The sequence below is a fragment of the Micromys minutus genome (genome assembly GCF_963924665.1).
Source record: "Micromys minutus genome assembly, chromosome: 4".
Classification (NCBI taxonomy): domain Eukaryota; kingdom Metazoa; phylum Chordata; class Mammalia; order Rodentia; family Muridae; genus Micromys; species Micromys minutus.
The window spans coordinates 28,238,080-28,258,906 of record NC_137973.1 but is presented as its reverse complement, the minus strand read 5'-3'; the positions used below and the strand labels follow the sequence as shown (position 1 = coordinate 28,258,906).

General features: G+C 38.0%; 2 protein-coding genes across 2 annotated transcripts; both read left to right on the top strand.

Moving 5' to 3' along the window:
• Positions 1-7,130: 7,130 nt before the first annotated feature.
• LOC308420203 (uncharacterized protein) lies at positions 7,131-7,526 on the top strand (the record flags this gene model as incomplete). The annotated part of the gene is made up of 1 exon (XM_080916111.1): positions 7,131-7,526. The coding sequence occupies one exon, from the start codon at positions 7,131-7,133 to the stop codon at positions 7,524-7,526; it is 396 nt and encodes a 131-aa protein (XP_080772237.1).
• An 11,811-nt stretch (positions 7,527-19,337) lies between these two features.
• Positions 19,338-19,790, top strand: LOC308420197 (uncharacterized protein; the record flags this gene model as incomplete). Its single annotated transcript, XM_080916105.1, has 1 exon — positions 19,338-19,790. One exon carries the CDS (start codon positions 19,338-19,340, stop codon positions 19,788-19,790), a length of 453 nt encoding a protein of 150 aa, XP_080772231.1.
• Positions 19,791-20,827: the final 1,037 nt, after the last annotated feature.

Below are 20,827 nucleotides of genomic sequence, written 5' to 3'. Positions count from 1 at the left end.
CATCATGAAGTATAATTTTAAGTGTAAATCTTGTTTTTTCTAGTGAGTTGGAATATCCACTATTAGCAGTGGTTTGAGAACTGGGTTCTGATGTTGTCAGGTTGTGTTGATTTCTGTTTCTAAGAGTCTTGTGCTTGCCTCTTGCCATCTTGTTATAGATAAGGTTGGGTGATTTTGTCTTTTGCTGGAGCTTGTATCTCTTGTGGGTTTTTGGGTCTGTGGTCTCCAGAGGGAGATTGTTCCTGGGTGTTCATCTCTCTTGGTAAGCTGTAAGTTCTGATGGCAGTGCTCAGTCCTAATGCAGCTAGTCCAGGTCTGGCCTTCAACCAGAAGTGTGTGCTCCCAGGCAGCACTGCCACCTGAGCCTTGAATATTCTAGGCGGAATCTCTCTGGGTGTACAGTGGAGAGTAGACATTGACTCACTCTCCCATTTAGGATGGAGAGTCCTTCTGCAGCTCTTCTGAGCACCCAGAGACCTGTGGGGGGGTACACCAGTTCTGATGAAACTGGGCTCCATAAAAATGAAAATTATTACCTCCATTTATATGTAAATTGGAAGCCTTCCCATCTTTGGTGTTCTCTCGGTGCCTTTCTTCAGTGTCATAAAGTATTATTGTAGAAGGGCTTTGCCACTTGATTTCATTTCATGGCATTCTGTTTTTTTAAATTTCCACTGTAATGGAAAAAGTTCGTGAACAGTATATTCAATTTTTCTTTATAGCAATGCTACTGAGTTTGAACTACCAAAGTTGTAAAACATTGTATGTGGCAATATTCTGGGGTCATATTAGGACTTTTCAAAAGTGATCCTTTTTTTGCTATATTTTGATCTGATTCACTTCTCTCTATTCCTGCCCCCAACACACACACACTCACAGGTTTCTAGCTACAAATTTAAGAGTAGAAAAAGTGTATATACTTTTTATATTCTCAAATTTTAATGAAGTAATATTTTCACCTTATGAACTTAATGCTTGATATATCCTTGCTTTTCTAAACTCTTCATCACATGGGCCATAATGATGTTTCATTGTTCTGTAGCTCTTTTGACCTTATTGGACTTGAGTATTACAACTATGTGTCTAAGCCTATTCACATATTCTATTGCATTTACTGTTTGTAATTGCTTCAGAATCCTTGCATCTATGTAATCAGACAAACCATGACAGTACTATTGCTTTAGTGTGATTCATTTTCCAATGGTTTAATGTAATTATTATTATTTGATTATATTTTGGCCCATGGATTTCCAGGAAATTGAGAATATTCACCCACTATTCCATCTTTTAAGTTCTTCAAGAGCCCATGCTTTATCTTCTTCTAAATTGAAAAGGAAAGAGATAGAAATACAGGACATTGAGTAGCAGGTTGAAAAAAGTCTAACAAAATAGATGTTAAAAATGCCATGTAGAAATATGTATATTGCATATTATTACTACCACTTGTTGACAATCATTCTCTGAAATACAGTATAGTGTAGTATAGGTCCACAACTAAGCTAAGATATGCATCTCAGTTTTTTGCTCCAATCTATTCTAGCAGTAACAACTATAATATAAACTATTTTGATTGTTTTTGCTTCACACTTGAAGATGACGTTTTAGACTCTTTTAATGAAAGAAGCAATTATTTTGTTACAGTAAATTAAGAAACATATTGGTCTTTGGTACATTGAAGGCTTATTTTCCCAGTGTAAAAGAATGCCAAGGCACTGAGGTGGAGGAGGGAAGCTGGGAGAGAGGGATCACCTCCATGGAAGCAATGGGAAAGAGAGGGGGGATGGGAATGGTAGAAAGGGAATGACATCAGAAATGTAAATATAGAGAATATCTCCCTTCCCAAAAAAAAAAAAAAAAAAAAACAACAAGAAGAAACATACTGGTACTAACAGAGGCATTTACAATGTGCTGGATAGCTTTAAGAGTCTAAGAACATGAGGTGCTAATTTCTGTTTAGTAAAATAAAAAGTCTTCAAATATATGAACCATCTTTGAACCTAGAGAGCTACAATCATGATAGATATGGCATAAATGGCTCACTAGTGCATTAGTGGCATAGATGTTATAAGGGTCACCAACCTTTTCTTGGAGGAGTAATATTCACTAAGAAATTTGTACTTTATGTGTACTTTTATAAACAAACTGTTTTTCTGTGATCTCATTACAGAAATGATTTTACAGTTGAATTTTAATGCGTTCTTATGTAGTTTTCTGGTAATTTTAAAAATCACATAAAATACAGCAGGTTTTAAAAAGGAAATTGAGGCTGCAATGCATCTACATTGTATTCCTAGTTTTTATTGTTGTAGTCTTTTCCACATATTCATCTCTTCTTGACTTTTCTCAAATATTTGATCTCTCTTTTTTCCGGAAATTTTTTAGTCAGGATTTAACTAAATTAAAACACATTAACAAGATTTAGGCTTCTCGGCCAGTAGGAAGTTACTTGTATGTGCATTTTTATGGCTAACTGTTTGCTACTGGATAATTTATTGATATGCTCTTCTCCAGGGGAAAATATATTTTTTTCGTTAAGGACTCCTAAGTTGGCTGTAGTCCTTTCTTTTTTATTAAATTATTTTATTGGATATTATCTGTATTTACATTTCAAATGTTATCCCGTTTCCCCTCCCATATCTCCTCCCCCTGCATTTGCTTCCATGAAGGTGCTCCCTCTCCCAATCACCCTTTCTACTGCATTGCCTGGCATTTCCCTACACTGGGAAAACTCACCTTCCCTAGACTTTTCAAAATGGCTTAGGCCTCAAGAGTTTTCCTCTGTTCACTTTGTAATGCTTATTGCTGCTTTTGGTGATCAGCTCATGTTTAGGTAGTCACGCTGGTGAGATTTTATGGGTCCATCTTATGATATTACTGGGAGACGCTTTCTGACAGCAAACTCACTGAACTCGTGGCCATTAGTATTTATTTACTTGCTCTTCTATAATGACTTTTGAACTTTAACTTGCTGAAGTCGTTATGCAGCTCTATCAGCTGAAAATGACCTTTTCCATCACCATTTTGAACTGCTGTGTGGTTTTTTGTTTTAAGGACCTCTGTTTAGAAGAGAGTTTTCCTTAATGGGAGTTGAGAACTACTCCTTTTTTGTGGGGTATAAGAACAGATGTTTAGAGTGCAGTTTGGGATTATGCTACTTAAGTAATGTGATTGTGGTAAGATTTCCTGAATGATTTATGACCTCACTGTCACTGGATAGTTGTCTAGGTTCTAGTACCATTGGGCTGATCCTAACTGTAATTAGAGAGCAGTTGGATAACCACAGGCTATGCCACAACTACACCCTTGGGTGTCTCGTTCTTGATGCTCCTTGTTGTGCCTCACAGGAAACACCTGACAACTGAAGCCCTCACACTGTGCACACTTTACCAGCCATGATGTTCTCATTGGCTTGAGGTTTATGTCTCTAGAGATCACACTCAAGGCTAGACTCTTGTCTTCTTCCAGCAATGATGCTACTCACACAAAGCTATGCTCAGGCAAGTCAGCTGAGGGCCTGGGTGTTGTCTTGCCTAGAGGCAGAAATGTGGACTAGGTGCCACCTCAGCCACATCATCCTGAAAATCCAAAGATGAACCTGGCATAATTGCCTCTGGATAAATCAGGGATCAATTCCTGACCTCTCCCAGTAAGGAAGGCTATTGTAACTACTTTTGGAATGGAAGAAGGCCAACCCAGATGTAACAGCTACTGACTCTTCAAGGTCATGTGAGCACACATACCTTACCTTCTGAGGTTGTGTTCCTTTAGGATGATCCAAGTATTTAGGAATATTTGTTCCTAAGTGTACACACCAATGAAGATGGTACTGAGAGGCTGAGAAGCTTTCACATTAACAAATGTCACAAGGAGTAATGTGTTCAGCCTGGGAGTATAAGGAAACCCATAAGCATTAAAACATTTTAAGAAATTCATCTTAATTATATTAAACATCATAGATTAAAAGCAAGAATGGTGAATTTGAGCTACATAATTAAGTCACCTAAAGTTGTAATATACATTTTAGAGAAAAATCCTAAACAATGATCCAACAATCACATCGTTCACCTAAGAACAATTTTGAGAGAATGAGAGAAAATATTTCAGATGAAGTAGTATAAATACCTAATGTCATAAAGTATTTCTCTTATTTGACATATTTTCCTAAACAAGATTTTGGTAATGGATTTTCTGTTTTTCTTAAAAGTGCATTTTGTCCATTAGCTGTTTTGTCTCTTATGCGGTGTTAGACTTATAATAAATCATAACATATGACTATTTCTGTAATTTTTAGGTGATCAAGATCATTCCACACTGTATTAACCTATACTTTCATCTTAGCAATTTGCTACCTGACATTACCAGTAATGACATTCAGTTTCCATGAGGATATGGAGTAGCTTCTACAGATCCAGCAATATCAAAAATAAGACTAGAACATATTCCTAAAGGAGGATAAGATGCAAATTAACAAAGGTCTAATGTAAAAATATTTTCTAAGACAACTGCAATGAAGAGACAAAGAACAAGTTAACTAATTTTCTCTAGTAAAATCCTCCACTTTATTATTATTAAAGAATATTAGTTTGCAATATTTTGGGTTTCTTTGGGACATTATTCATTGAATATCTCAATCTTCTTATTTAAAAAATTACACTTCATATATTTTATTATTTAATTTACATCCTACTCACTGACCATCCACTATCTCCCTTATGATCCTTCCTTCATTCCTCCTATGCTTGTCTTCTGAGGAGGTGGCAACCCCTGTGAATCCCTCCCACCCTGGCACTTTAATTTGCTATAAAACCTAGTAGACACCTCTCCTGGTGAGGCCACAAAATGTAACACAGCTAGAAGAACATATCACACACACAGAAAACAGCTTTTGGAATAGCCCTTATTTCAGTTGTTTAGGACACAAATGAAAGCCAAGCTTGACAGAGGCTACATATGTGCATGTTGGCCTAGGTTTACATCAAGTAAGTTCTTTTGTTGGTGGTTCAGTATCTGAGTTCCAAGGGTCCAGGTTAGTTGATTCTGTTAGTATTCCCATGTACTTCCTAGTCCTCTGGTGGTCCCTATCTGTCCCATTCTTCCATGAGTTCACAGCCTTCATCCACCATTTGGCTGTGGCTATCTCTGTCTGAATCTTTTGATTTTAATTATTGTTTCTAAGTTGAATATTAATATTTTATATTTTAATTGGATGTCTGTGTGTGTGTGTGTGTGTGTGTGTGTTTGTGTTTTACTTAGTCAGTATGTATACACACATGTATTTTGGGTGTTTATGTTTGTTTGTATGAGTGATTGTGCCAATATAGTCAAGAAGAGGGTGTTTCATGTCCTGAATCTAGAGTTACTAATTAATCTGGAGCTATCCTACTCAGGTGTTAGGAATCAATCATAAAACCTCTTCAGGAGCAGTGTACATGCTCCATTGACGAACCTTCCCTCAACTGATGTGTTTAATGCCTTATTACCAATTGCTTATGTAGAAGTTTGCACATATGTTTGTGAGAATCCATATAAGAGGATGCTCTATTTCTATGAGACATTTTTATCCATGTCTTAAAAATGTATATATCCTCATAAATATTATTATTAATATTCCATGGTAATAGTTTAAATGGGAAATGCTACTGACTAAAAAAACCTACCACAAAACTCATCTTGTCTTCGTGCTGATTCAGATCCATTATGTGGGGTTTTACTGCTGTAAATGTTTTAAGTGCACCCACATGGGCCCAGCTGTGAATGGATGGAGGCAGACATGAAGAATCTACAAGGTATTATTAGTTTACTGGGAGCTACCAGTTGTACATATCACAGTAAGAAACTCATGGACGGAGGATGATGAAGAATTGAATGGTTGCTAGCGCAGAAATTCCAGGTTTAAGGATCTATGAATTCATTTTCTCATTTCATGCCTAAGTCATGCTCTCAGATAGAGGCAACGTGCCTTGCCCCAAAGAGGAAGGCTGATGAGGGATATCTTGTCATGATCTGTCACAGAACCATGTGAGTGTCAGGAGGCAGTGAATCCCATCTCCTGCCACTGTCTCATAGGCTGGGACAGAGTTGAGAGTCAGAATAAAAGGACCCATGGACTGGGCCCTTCCATCCACTCAGTGGCTGAGATACCCACAGATCTTGTGCTACCCATCATCTTGGTAAGTCTTCACTGGCTGGAAGGGCAGAGATTTTAGATGGGAGCCAGTCTAGACCTTGACAGGCACTGGGAATTATTCTTTCCCCTTGAGACCAAACTAATATATCATAAAACATGGTGAAGTTTGAGGAATGAGGCAATGGTGGCTTAGACAGATATTATCCACATCTTTGATACAAAGAAACACTGAAAAGCTTTCAGTATTTTGCTATGGCAAATACTATGTACCTTTAGTTATTGGACAGCTTAGAATGAGACAAAAGTTGAGCACAGATGACTTGCATTTTGACAGGTTACCAGGAGTAATTGGTGTCCTAATGAAAATGTTTTTCTTTCTTAGCACTGAAGAGCTAGTGCAAGAAAGACATCAGGGTCTCAGTGTGTCTTGGGATAGGACTGGCATTTGTTCACATATTTCTCTGATCAATAAGATACCGCCAATATGACACTAACTTTTCTACCCTTAGCCAGAGCAGATGGTAATTTTTATACTTCTGAGCTCTCATCTCATAACATGGGCTGGTGTTTACATATTTTTCATGTTTGGCCTGAGCTTACTCCCTCAATGTTCTAGAAGTTCTTTTGAGATAATGACTTAAAAATATTTCCTTCAAGTTATGACTGTTCTTATTTTTATAACTACTTATTACAGAAATAGAACATGTACCTACATGTACAAAAACTAAGAATAATAAACCTTATCTAACATTCACCAGATATTCAATTAGTGCTCCTGGATTTCAGATAACTGTCTCTCATGTACATGGGCTTCAGATATTTAAAGATATGATGAATAGGATGTGACAGTCTGAGTATATTGTAAAAGGAATGAATGACTGTAGATGGCGTTGCTATGACGATCACTAATGCTTCTGTGGGACCAGCATTGCTGAGGTTACACAGTGTCTGGTGTCTGACATGTTTATGACTCTCTCACAGCTCCTGATCACCCAAAGTCAAGATGTCCTGCCAGCAGAGCCAGCAGCAGTGCCAGCCCCCTCCCAAGTGCCCACCAAAATGCCCTCCCAAGTGCCAGACCCCAAAGTGCCCTCCAAAATGCCCCCCTAAATGTCCTCCCAAGTGCCCTCCTGTGTCTTCCTGCTGTGGCTCCAGCTCTGGTGGCTGCTGTGGCTCCAGCTCTGGTGGCTGCTGCAGCTCTGGGGGTGGAGGCTGCTGCCTGAGCCACCACAGACCCCGCAGATCTCTTCGTCGCCATCGCCAGAGCTCTGGATGCTGCAGCAGTGGTGGCAGCAGTGGCTGCTGTGGCAGCAGTGGTGGCAGCAGTGGCTGCTGTGGCAGCAGTGGTGGCAGCAGTGGCTGCTGTGGCAGTAGCCAGCAGTCTGGGGGCTGCTGCTGATCTTGGTGAGGAAGACTTCAAACAAATGCTCCAGAAAGAATATGTGCTCAGCTCAGAAAAATCCACTTCTCCTTCCGTCCTCTGAGTTTCTGACACTTTCTAGGATATGTTCTGCATTCTCCTCAGGAAATGACAATGTTCATTTGCCTTTGTTATAAATTAAAAATCCTTGACAAACATTTATGTGAAGACCATTGATTTTTTTTTTCTTTGCTCTCCCTGCTTTTCATCTCATAGTCATCCTTTTCTTCCAACAGACTGTGGTACCCATAGCTTGTGTCCTCTTTTAGATGTGTTTGTATTTCCTGTGAAGTTATACTGACTTCTGTACTCTATTCGTAAGAACATCATTTTTCTTTGTCATAGTAAAGTTGGTTTGAACATGTAGAAATAGTATTCACTTTCCATGATTATAAAACTGGGGGAAAAACTCAGTGTCATGGGAGTTGAAGGTACATGTCCACTATCAGACACTCAGTAGGAGGATTTTGTTCTAAACTCAGACTAAATGAGAACAACAGCACCCTGGCCTTTTCTTTTCCTATTCACATTCTTGTTGGTCTCTTGTAAACGAAGTCATCACGCAGAAATGCCGAAACATACATTTTCTTTTCGAATCACTTTGCTGCTGTATCTGCTGTGTTATGGTGTGGGAACTTCTGTCCAGCTGACCATTGGCAATGCTCTCATCCTTTCCCCTCTCTTAGTGCATGCTGAAATCTTGACTAATGATGAGTTCATTGGAGGAGATTGATGTTTGGAGGTGTTCTCACATGCCTTCTTCCTACTTCTGTGTTTTAATTTAATACAATTCACTGCAGTAATAATTGAGCAAATTTGTCTTTGATTTTGTAGCTTCCTTCAGGTCTCTAACTCTGTCTTCTGTCATTAGTAGAACAGAATGTCAAAAGCCATCTAGGAGAATCTAAAACAAGCAGGTCATTTTCCTCAATTGTCCTGCCATAAATTTTAAATCTATGGCCGATTTGTTTCCTTAGGCAAGGCAGAGGAGATTAGATTGAGAAAAGATTCTGCTATTAATATGATTTCCTCCCAATAATTAAATATATGACAAACAATAGATGTTGCCCTGTGGGCCTGTTTACTGGAGGTTTTCCATGAAGATCTTTGGCCCTGCTAGGTATCTTGGGAGGGCTCAGCAAAGTGGAGAGCATGCAATCAGGAAGGCGAATTCCCTCTGCCACTTCCACTGCTGCAGCTGACTCCACCTCCACTTCTGCTTCTGCTATTGCTTCTGTGGCTCAACATTGCCCTGTTCTGAATCAGCTGAGCCTAGCCAGCAAGAGGCTGACTAGCCAGCTAGGGTTGTGGGAGAGCTTCTGGTGGCTTTCAGAAAAGCAGGTCTCTTTTCTGCGTTATAGCTCTTAAGACAGGAGCTCTCAGACAATGGAATAATTCTTACATACCTTTATTCCTTCTGAATAGGATCCTTATATAAATTTTTAGGATGGCTCGGGGTCTGACAGTAAGTGCGTCCTATTGACTTGATCTGAGAGGTTAGGAATATGTCATTTATATGTGGAAGGGAAGGCTTTGGTGCTTCTCCTATGTGACTGATGGCCACAGACCAGGTCTGTGGTGGTGGTGGTGGTGGGACAGAGAGGGCACTGTGGGGCTTTGTCAATGTGACAGGGGCCTAGATCCAGGAGCAGGCAAACCTCCTACCTTCTCTTTAGGGTACCTTGGGCTTCAAATCTTAGCTCAACCTTACTAGGCTTCATTTCACAGCTCACTACCCCACATTGATCTCCCCTTTTGAGCATATTTCTGATGACCTACAAATATGTTCTATCTTGTAGTGATGCAATATAGACAAATAGATAATGATTCTATAGAATTCCTGTTTTAATTCAAATAACTTTAGGAAGAAAAGATTTAGAGATGGTCATAGTTGCCTTGCTAGAAGGATGCAATAAAATCAGAATCAAGAATAGAATATGGCCACTCCTCATAATAATAAGTAAAGGCAAGATTATGAGAAATAAAATGAGTTTTCACCATTACACTAAAAAGAAAAATAGACTAGAGACAATTTCTGTTCAAGGAAAAATATTTAGGTCTAAGGATAAATTCACGAGTGTGTTATAATACAAAGATCATGAAAAAAAAACTGTTTCTTTGTACTTATAATGAGCATATTATAATGAAACATTGCTGTAGACTTAATATCAACACCCTTCTATAACTCCCCTTTTATGTAACATTTGATTTATGAAATAATTTTTTAAAGAATCTTTTGTCTAAGAATCTGTTAAAAGACAGGAGAAAAGAAATAAAGTTCTTAGCTTTGCCCCATCCATTCATCCCATCAGTCCGTCCTTATATTTGTCCATCCATCTGTCTGTCCATCTGTTTATTCATCCATCTGTCTATCTATCCATCCATCCATCCATCCATCCATCCATCCATCCATCCATCCATCCATCCATCTATCCACTCATCTATCTATCCATCTGCCCATCTGCCTGCCCATCCTTCCGTCCTTCTTTCTGGCAATCCAAAAGTGTATGTTTATTTGTCTGTATCTTGGTTTGCTTGTGTGTGTGTCTCTGTGTGTGTGTGTGTGTGTGTGTGTGTGTGTGTGTTCATGCAGGAACACTGTGTAGTTGATTGCAGCAGACAATAGGGTCTTGCCAGAGTGAGGGTGTATGAATCTTTGAATATATGTGCATTTACCTGTATAAAGCATCTTAATTCCTTTACTCTTCTTCCTCTCTGGTTTACGAAAATTTAACCAGCTTAGCCAGAGATGTCTGGGTGATTCTCTAGAGAAAGGAGAACCAGCAATAAATCCTTTTCTTTAATTTCCTGCTTATAACAGCATGTACTATTCACCAGATTTAACACTTATTAAATATAGCAAAAGCAATACAGAGTTAATAATGAGTTATGTTCTCAGCGCTTAATGAAACAAAGAACAGTAATAAAGAGTCAAGTTTTTAGCCCTTAATGAAGCACAGAACAATAAAAGTTAAGGTTTTAGAACTTAATGAAGCACAGAATAGCTTCTTTTCCTGCTTGGGCCCAGCAGAATGGCAGTGAGAAGGGTAGTGAGGAGAAGGACCGTTCTGCCATCAAGGAGGTGGTGACCCTAGAATACACCATCTACATTCACAAACACATCCATGGAAGGCACTTCAATGATTATTCTCAAGCACTCATAAAAATTCAGAAAATTGCCATGAAGAAAATGAGGACTCCTGATATGCGCAGTCATGCCAGGCTCAACAAAGCCCTCTGGGCCAAGGGAATAAGGAATGCTCCATATCACATCTGAGTACGTTTGTCCAGAAAATATAATGAGGATGAGGATTCATGAAACAAGCTCTACACACTGGTAACTTATGTGCCTGTTACCACATTCAAAAATCTAGACAGTCAATGTGGATGAGAACTAACCCGCTGAATGCCACATAAAAGTACAGTACTGCCCAAAAACCAACCAACCAACCAACCAACCAACCAAACAAACAAACAAACAAACAAACAAAACAAAAAAAAAAAAAACAAAAGCAAAAAAAAAAGCACAGAATAACAATGAGTTAAGTTCTTATCACAGAGTGGTAACAAAGAGTTAAGTTACCTAGCACTTACTTATGCATAAAGAATCAAAGCACAGAGAATTATAAAACTTAATAAAGCACAAAGTTAAAGAGAAAAGAAGCCAGGGATTTTTAACCATAGAATAAGCAAGAAGGATTTTAGAATATTTATCCCTGACCTCAAGCTATATTACAAGGTAATTGTGCTGAAAACTGCATGGTACTGGTGCAGAAATAGGCACATGGATTAATGGAATAGAATAGGAGATCCAGAAATGAGCTCTCTTTCTTTCTGTTGAGTGGTGATGGTTCTATTTGTGGCTGTTATGAATAATGCAATGATACATATCAGTCTGTAGGTGTCACTGTTGTATGGTGATTCTTTGGGGGTATACCTGGAATTGGTATAACTGTATCCAAAGGTAATTCTTGTTTGGGTTTTGAGGTTCTTTTTCTCCACCATCTGTACCAGCCTTGTTGTTATTATTTCTCGTGATAGTGGCCAGGATGACTGCTGTGTGCTGGAATCAGTTCCTTTTCCATGTTACTGATAGCTAAAAACAGTTACATTTCCCACATATTGCTGGTTATTTTTCTTTTGAGTCCTGGTTGTTTATTTTCCCTTATATTAGTTGCATAAATTCATGGTAATCTTTTACTTCTTTTTGTAGTGGAGACACTAATTCCCCACAAAATGTATATACAGTTTCCATTCATTCTGTTAGTTGCCTCTTTAGTGCTTGTTACATTTGCCTAGAATGCACTTTGAAGTTAGTTAGCCTCATTTTTATCATTGTTTTCTAACAAGAAAGTTTGTTTGTTGCTAGAAAGTTCTTGCATATTTATATACATTGAAGCATTTTCTCCCTCATTTTTTTCATCAGTTTTCAGTCTTACCTCTTATACTTTGAATCAAGAGTGTTGATTTTTATCTACTTCTTTTTATGTAGTATAAGTGAAACAGTTGTAGTTTGTTCTTGAGGATTTCCAGCTTTCCTATTCCCAGGTACTAAAGAGACACTCTCTTCTTCAAAGTGTGTTATTGACACTTTCATAGAGATTTCACGTCTGATTCTGTGTAAATTTATCTCCATGTTTTGTAGTTTGCTTTATTGCTGTACACATTATTTTCTGGAAGTTTACACCAGTTTATACTGTTTAATATAATAGTTTTATTCTGGAATGTAATTTGAAAATAGGTATTGTAATACTTTTGACATTTTGCTTTCTGTGCTTGTTTTTTGTTGTTGTTGTTGTTGCTGTTATTGTTGTAGTTACTTTCAAATATCATGCAAATTTAAAGATTGCATTTTTAAATTTCAGTTAAAAATTGTTCTGTAATTGATGAGGATTGAATTGAATTTGTATAATGCCTTGCATAATATAATTATTTTCAAATATTGATTCTCTTAACATGTAACTGGGAAGCTATCCCATCTTTAGTGTTTTCCTTATGCCTTTCTTCAGTGTCATAAAGTATCACTGTAAAACTGTCTTGCTTCCTTGATTTTATTTCAAGGCATTCCTAGATTTTTAAGGTTTCCAGTTAAAAAGGATGTTTCCTGAGTTCTTTTACACCATATTCAGTTTTCCTTTGAAGCAATGCTGCTACCAAACGTAAAATACCGTATTTGTAAAATATTATATATGAACTTTTTTAGAGTCTTTTTAGTGCATTTCAGCAGTAGTCATTCCCCCCCCATTTTCAACCTGAATCACTTTTCTCTTTCTCTCTTTCTTCCTTTTCCCACCCCCACTCAGTCTCTCTCTTAATATCTGTCTTTCTTGCTTCCAGTTAAACATTTAAGAGTAGAGAAAGTGAATAACCTTGTTTTATTCTCAAGTTTTAATGAAATAACTTTATTTAACCTTATTTATTAATGTTCAGTTCATCCTCTCTTTCTAGACTCTTCATATGGTGAACCATGAATGATGTTTAATTTTTCTGTAGCTTTTTTGACCCCATTGAAGATGAGTATCATAACTCTGTGAGAGAGTCTATCCATATAGTCTATTGCATTTACTGTTTAGCTTTTTTTTTTTAGAATCCTTGCATCCATGTAATCAAATCAAGAATGATGGATGGTACTATTGCTTTGATGTGCTTCCTTTCAATTTTTGGGTTTTTAAAAATAATCTATTTATTTATTTATTTCATGAATGTGTACACTGTAGCTGTCTTCAGACACACCAAAAGAGGGCATCAGATCCTATTACAGATGGTTGTGAGCCACCCTGTGGTTGCTGGGAATTGAACTCAGGACCTCTAGAATACAGTCAGTGCTCTTAACCCTGAGCTATCTCTACAGCCCCAATGTTTTAATATATTTTATTACTTTGTGTATCTTTTTCCCATGGATTTCCTGGAATTTGATGATATTCACACTTCATTCCTTCTACTAAATCCTTCTTTTTTTTATTTTTTGGAGACATGCTTTTTATTTAGTATAAAAGAAAATACAATTATAATCAAAGAGTTAATTAGGGCTAAAACATTTTACAATTGTTTTATTCCAAATTGTCAATTGAAGATGTCTGATAATTCAAATGGTACATATACTGTAATGTTAGTAAAGACAGCTGAGAGCCACACGGCTGTTTACTTCCTTTTTGTTGTTGTTTGGTTTATTTTGATTTTGTTTTTGTTTTTACAGGTCCACATTCACATTTCAGGTTCTTTTGTTAAACACAGTTTTTTATAGAATATATTCTCTCTCTCTCTCTCTCTCTCTCTCTCTCTCTCTCTCTCTCTCTCTCTCTCTTTTTTTTTTTTTTTTTTTTTTTTTTTTTTTTTTTTTTTTTAGAGGAACACATTGTTGAGTTGGGAGAAGAGGACAGTGCGGGTGAGTAGAAAAAAAGTAACACAAAGATGTTTAATAACGCATGTAGAAGTATGTATATGTGTGTATTACTACCACCAAGGTACAATGATTCTCTAAAATACAGTATAGTGTAATATAGTTCCACAGCTAAGCTAAGATATTCACCACCTCTTTGAGTGATAAGGAAAATAATATAAACTATTATGATTATTTTGGCCTGTGTACCAGAGGTTGATGTTTAAGACCTTTTTTATCACAGTGCATAGGAGAAAACACTGGTACTAACGAGGGCATTTACAACATGATAGTTACATTTAACAGTCTAAAAACATGCTATGATATTTTCTGATAAGTGGGATAAAATGTTTCAAAAGTATTAACTGACTGTGAATCCTGAGAGCTACAATCATGACAGGTATCACATGATCAGCCTGTTAGTATAATAGCGGGATGCACATAATGATGGAACCAACCTTTCCCTTGGGGGGAATAACATCCACCAAGAACCATGTGCTTTACCTGTTAGTTTTAGAAACAGAATGTTGGTCTCTGAGCTCATTATGAAAATTGTTTTACAGTTGTATTTTACTGTGTCTTTATGTAGCTTTCTGGTAATTTCTAAAATGACATGCAACATAGCAAGGTTTTTGCTTTTTTAATTTTGAGATTACAATCCATTTACATTCTCTTCCTATTTCCTTTTATTACTATAGACTCCACAAAATACCCATCCTTGACCCTTTTCAACTTTTTGATCTTTTTTTCCTGTAATTGTTGTTCCAGACATTTAATTAAAAAGCATATTTAAATTTAACCTTCTCAGTCAGTGTAAAGTTATTTGTATGAATATTTTTATAGGTAACTATTTGGTAATGGATACCTTATTGATATGATCTTCTCCAGGGAAGACATTTTTTTTCTGCTTTCAGGACTCCTTAGTTGTCTTTAGTACTTTCTGTAGGGCTGAGGCCTCCAGGGCTTTCCTCTGTTGACTTTGTAATACAAATTTTTGTTATTGTTCAGCTCATGCTGAGGTAGCCATGCTGTTGAGATTTTATGGGAATAGCCTATTATATTATTGGAAGACACATTCTCAAAGCAAACTTCCTTATATGGCCCTTACAAATGTCATTTGCTGTTCCATAAGGACAGTTGAGCCTCAGTTGCTGAAGTTGCTATACAAATCTATCTTTTGGGACAGATACTGACAATTTGCATTTTGAATAGCTGTTGTTTTCTTTAAGGGCCTCTGTTTAAAAGAGTGTTTTCCTTAATAAAGGGTAAGAACTACACATTTTTCTGGGGTATAGTGACAGATATCTAGAGTTCAGTTGGGGATTATGCTACTGAGGGAATGTGACTGTGGTAAATTTTTCTCAAAGTTTTATAACCTCTCTGACACTGGATAGTTGTTTAGGTTTTAGTACCAGGCATGATTTTCCTCTCATTGAGTAGATTTGAAATATAATTAGAGATCAGTTGTATAACCACAGGCTATGCCACAACAATACCCTTGGGTGTCTTGTTCTTGATGCTCCTTGTTGTGCCTCACAGGAAACACCTGACAACTGAAGCCCTCACACTGTGCACACTTTATTAGCCATGATATTCTCATTGGCTTGAGTTTTAAGTCTCCAGAGATCATACTCAAGGCTAGATAGATTCTTGTCTTCTCCCAGCAAAGATGCTACTCACACAAAGCTATGCTCAGACAAGTCAGCTGAGGGCCTGGGTGTTGTCGTGCCCAAAGGTAGAAATGTGGACTAGATGCCACCTCAGCCACATCATCCTAGAAATCCCAAGGTGAGCCAGGCATAACTGCCACTGGGTAAATCATGGATCAGTTCCTGACCTCTCCCAGTAAAGAAGGTTATTGTAACAACCTGAACAAAAGAATAACGTCAACCCAGTTGAGATAGTGAATGATTCTTCAAGGTCAGGTGACACAACATACCTCACTCTGTCTCAGATGTTAGCATGTATATGTATGTATGTAGAGATTTATGTATTTATTTATTTATGCAGTGATTCAAATATTTAGGAACATCTGTTCATTGAAGATGGTACTGAGAAGCTTATACATCACAAAATCTCTACAGGATGAATGTGTTTAACTAGGGATTATAATACAACATATAAACCTCAAACAAGTTTGAGAAATTTGCCTTTTTATGTTAAACATCACAGATTTAAAAAAGGTACAATAAAGCTACATTATTAAGGCACCTAAAGTTGTAATATACATTTCAGAAAAAAAGCATAAACTAAAAGTCAAAAATTACATCATTCACCTAAGAACAAATTTGAGAGCAGGAGAAAATATGTTTCAGATGAAGTAGCATAAATGGCTGCTGTCATAAAGTCTTTATTTCTCTTAAGTGACATATAGTCCTCAACAAGTCTTTGATAATGAGTTTATTGTAGTTATTCTTGTGACTGTATATGACCCATTTGCTCTTTTGTCTTGTATGCAGGAGTATACAGACAACATATCATAGCATTAGAATGTTATTGTGGTTTTTTTTTAATAGTTGATCAACGTTATTTTCTCCATACCATACGAACCCCTTTTCTAACTTTCTTCTTAGTAATGTGACATATGACATTACCATTAATAGCATTAATTTTCCATGAGAGATATGTGGTGGCTTCTACAGGTCCAATAATATCTAAAACTTTAAGAACATAGTAGCATATTAAAGGATGATCAGATGTAAATTCATGAAAAACCTAATATAAAAATATTTCTAAGACAGATGCAAAGAAATAAAGAAAAAAGAAACCTATTCTTTCTGGTAACAACCACTAATTTATTATTGTTAGGGGTTCTAAATTTTATTGTTATTTATTTATTATTTTACTATTTGCAAAATTTGGGGTTTCTTTGACTTTTTTACATTATTTATAAAATATCTTCATCTTCTTTTCTTAAATTATAATTTATACTTTTTCACTTATTTACTTTACGTCCTGCTCACTGACCCTCCCTTTCAACCCCCACACATCCTACCTCCATTCCTCGTACCCTTCTCCTCTGAGAGGGTGAGGGCCCCTGAGTATCTCCCCACACTGGCACTTCAAGTCTCTGCTAAGGCTAGGCACCTCTTCTCCCACTGTGACCATTAAAAGTAGCACAGATAGAAGAACACACCCCACACTCAGGCAAGCGCTTTTGGAATAGCCCCTGTTCCAGTTATTCAGGAACCACATGGAAACCAAGCTGCACATCTGCTAATAACTACAGTAAGGCCAAGGTCCAGCCTGTGTATGCTCTTTGGTTGGTAGTTCAGTCTCTGAGAGCCCTAAGGGTCCAGGTTAGTTGTTTCTGCTGGTCTTCCTATGGAGTTTCTATCCCCGTGCTATCCTTCTTTCATCCTTCCCATCTTTCCATAAGTGCCTAGTCTCCATCCACTGTTTGGCTATGGCTGCAGGTATCTGTCTGGGTCAGCTGCTTTCAATTATTGTTTCTGAGGCAAATATTTTATATTTTAATTGAATGTCTCTTTGTGTGTCTGGTGTCTGTATTTTATTTGATCAGTGTGTGTATACTTGTGTGTGTTTGTATGTGCATATTTGTTTGTGTGTGTGATTGCACCATTGTAGTTAAGAAGAAGGTGTTACATACTCTGAATCTAGAGTTACAATTGGTCCTGAGTTGCCCATTTAGGTGCTGGAAATCAATCTCAAAACCTTTTCAAGATCAGTGTGAAGTCTCCACTGATAAGCCATATCTCAATTGATGTGTTTAAACAACATATTACCCACCACATACTTAGCAGTTTGCATATGCCTGTTGGGAGCCATATAAGAGAATTCTCTCTTTTTCTGTGAGACATTTTTATCCAGGTCTTGAAATTTCATTGATTTTCATGTACTCATTCTACAGAATATCCCACGGTAACAGTTTAAGTAGAAAATGATACTGGCTCAATAGTCTTTCAGAATGACACCACGATATATCTTGGTGCTGAGCCGGAACTATCATGCTGGGTTTTACTACTATAGATATCTAAAATGCACTCATATAGGAATAGCTGTGAAAGGATGTGGATGAAAGCAGACATGCAAGAATTTTCCAGGTTTTATTAGCTTACCATGGGCTAATAAAAACCATTTGCACATATCACAGGAAGAACCACCAGAAAAGGAGGGCAATGAAGAAATGAGCAGTTCCAAACTTAGATACTCTGTAGAAACAGCAGGTAGCTATGAATTCACTTTCTCATCGCATGCCTAAGTCATGCTCTCAGATAGAGGAATCTTGCCTGGCCCATAAAGATGATGAGGTATATCTTGTCATGATCTGTCACAGAACCATGTAAGTGTCAGGAGGCAGGGCATCCCATCTCCAGCCACTGTCTCATAGGCTGGGACAGAGTTGAGAGTCAGAATAAAAGGACCCATGGACTGTGTCCTTCCATCCACTCAGTGGCTGAGATACCCGCAGATCTTGTGCTACCCATCATCTTGGTAAGTGTCCACTGGAGGTAAGGGCAGGGACTTTAAGGGTGGAGCTAGACTAGAACTGGACAGGTGAGTGAAAAGGATCCCTCAGCTTTGTAGCCAGAATAAGATAGATTATAAAACATGGTAAAGTTTTATGGTTTGAGGCAATGGTGGCTTTGACAGACACTAGCCATAGCTTTAGTTTGAGAAGCACTGGAAAGCCTTGTGTATTCTGGCCCTGGAGAGCACAAAGTACCTTCGACGTGATAGGACAGCTTAGGGTGGGATGCTCATCACATATAACTGTGCATCTGGACTCCTTTCCAAGGGGAGGGGGTGCGTCTGATAAAATTGCTTTCCTTCTCTGACAATGAAGATGAGAAGTCAACAGAGAATCATGAGTCTGGAATATGTTCACATATTTCTCTGATCAAAGGGAAGCCACCAGGATGACACTGATTTATCACACTTAGCCTCAGAAGATGGTAATTTGGATCCCTCTAAACTCTGTCCTCATAATAAGGGCTAGTGTTCCCATATCATGTTTGAAACATTATTACATATTGTTTTGTCAGTGCTTGAGTTTCTTCCCTAAGTGTTCTCTAAGGGTCTTTGAAATACATTAAATTAAAAGCACCTTTAAGTAATGATTGTTCTTTCTTTATAATTAGTCATCTCTGATATAGTATAAATACAAGTACACATAAAAGAACTTAGAATAGAAGAGTTTTAAATGTCACTAGATACTGATTTTATGCTGCAATATTCTAGGGACCAATATCTCATGTGCTTGTGTTTTTGATGCCCCAAAGACACGAGGAAGAGTATGTCTCAGAGTGTATTATAAATGGAACGACAACAGATGGTGTTTCTATAATGATTACTAAGGCTTCTGTGTGGCCAGGATGGGTCGAGTTGCAACAATGTCTAATTTCCAATATATTTATGACTCTTCTTACAGCTCCTGAACACACACTGAGATGTCCTGTCAGCAGAGCCAGCAGCAGTGCCAGCCTCCTCCCAAGTGCCCTCCCAAGTGCCAGACCCCAAAGTGCCCTCCAAAATGCCCCCCTAAATGTCCTCCCAAGTGCCCCCCTGTGTCTTCCTGCTGTGGCTCCAGCTCTGGTGGCTGCTGTGGCTCCAGCTCTGGTGGCTGCTGCAGCTCTGGGGGTGGAGGCTGCTGCCTGAGCCACCACAGACCCCGCAGATCTCTTCGTCGCCATCGCCAGAGCTCTGGATGCTGCAGCAGTGGTGGCAGCAGTGGTTGTTGTGGCAGCAGTGGTGGCAGCAGTGGCTGCTGTGGTAGCAGTGGTGGCAGCAGTGGCTGCTGTGGCAGCAGTGGTGGCAGCAGTGGCTGTTGTGGCAGCAGTGGTAGCAGCAGTGGTTGCTGTGGCAGCAGTGGTGGCAGCCAACAGTCTGGGGGCTGCTGTTGACTAGTGCCATGAAGATCTCAAATATATAATGAAGAGGAAGCCATATTTAGAAGACCTGCCCATGGTTTCTTCTCTCCTTTTCTTCTGTCCTTTATGTCTTTGTTTGTGAACTGCTGAATTTCTATATCAAGTTCTGAAATTGTCCCAATGACCTACTCTCTTCTCCACTATTTTGTGATAATAAAGTCTTCTTTAGTGTGTCTACCAAAACTCTTGTTTTTCTTGTCCAGGACCACTGTCTCGTATTAGTTTTAACATCTGGGGATCAGTAGTACCTTGAATTGAGATGAAGTTCATAATAGTTAGCTGAACCACATAACCAGTAATATAGATCACTCTACAGAGTACATTTCAAATATTATGTTCTTTCCCTCCTCCCTTCCTGCTCCCCCTCAACTTGTTTCCATGAAGGTGCTCCTTCTCACAAACATTCTCTCCACCTCTGTACCTTGGCTGGTTGATGATGTTGTTCTTCCCATGAGGTTGCAAACTTTTCAGCTCTTTCAGTCCTTTCTCTAGCCCATATTCAGTCTGATGTTTAGCTGCAAGCATCCTCCTCTATATGACTCTGGGAGAACCTCTGAGAAGACATATATATCTGGTTCTTGCCAGTAAACACTTCTTGGCAACAACAATAGTGCTTGGGTTTGGTGGTTGCATATGGGGTGGTTCTTTTTTCTTTTCTTTTCTTTTCTTTTTTTTTTGAACAACTTTATTTTAAAAAACAAAGATAAATGTACAGATTTTAAGCACTTTTTAATAAAAGAATACAAATACATTTCTGTCAGTACTTGCATTTTTTAAAGGTTTGATAGTGTGCATTAAGATCTTACTAGTTACAATGAGCATAAAGCACATGTAAAACAAAATGTAACCTAGAATTAGTCAAAGTTTTCTTGGTGTGTAAAGATTAAAATTGCATGGCACTGGTACAGAGATAGGTACATGGATCAATGGAATAGAATAGAAGATCCAGAAATGAGCCCTCACATATATGGTCACTTGGTTTTTTACAAAGGAGCTGTAAACATTCAATG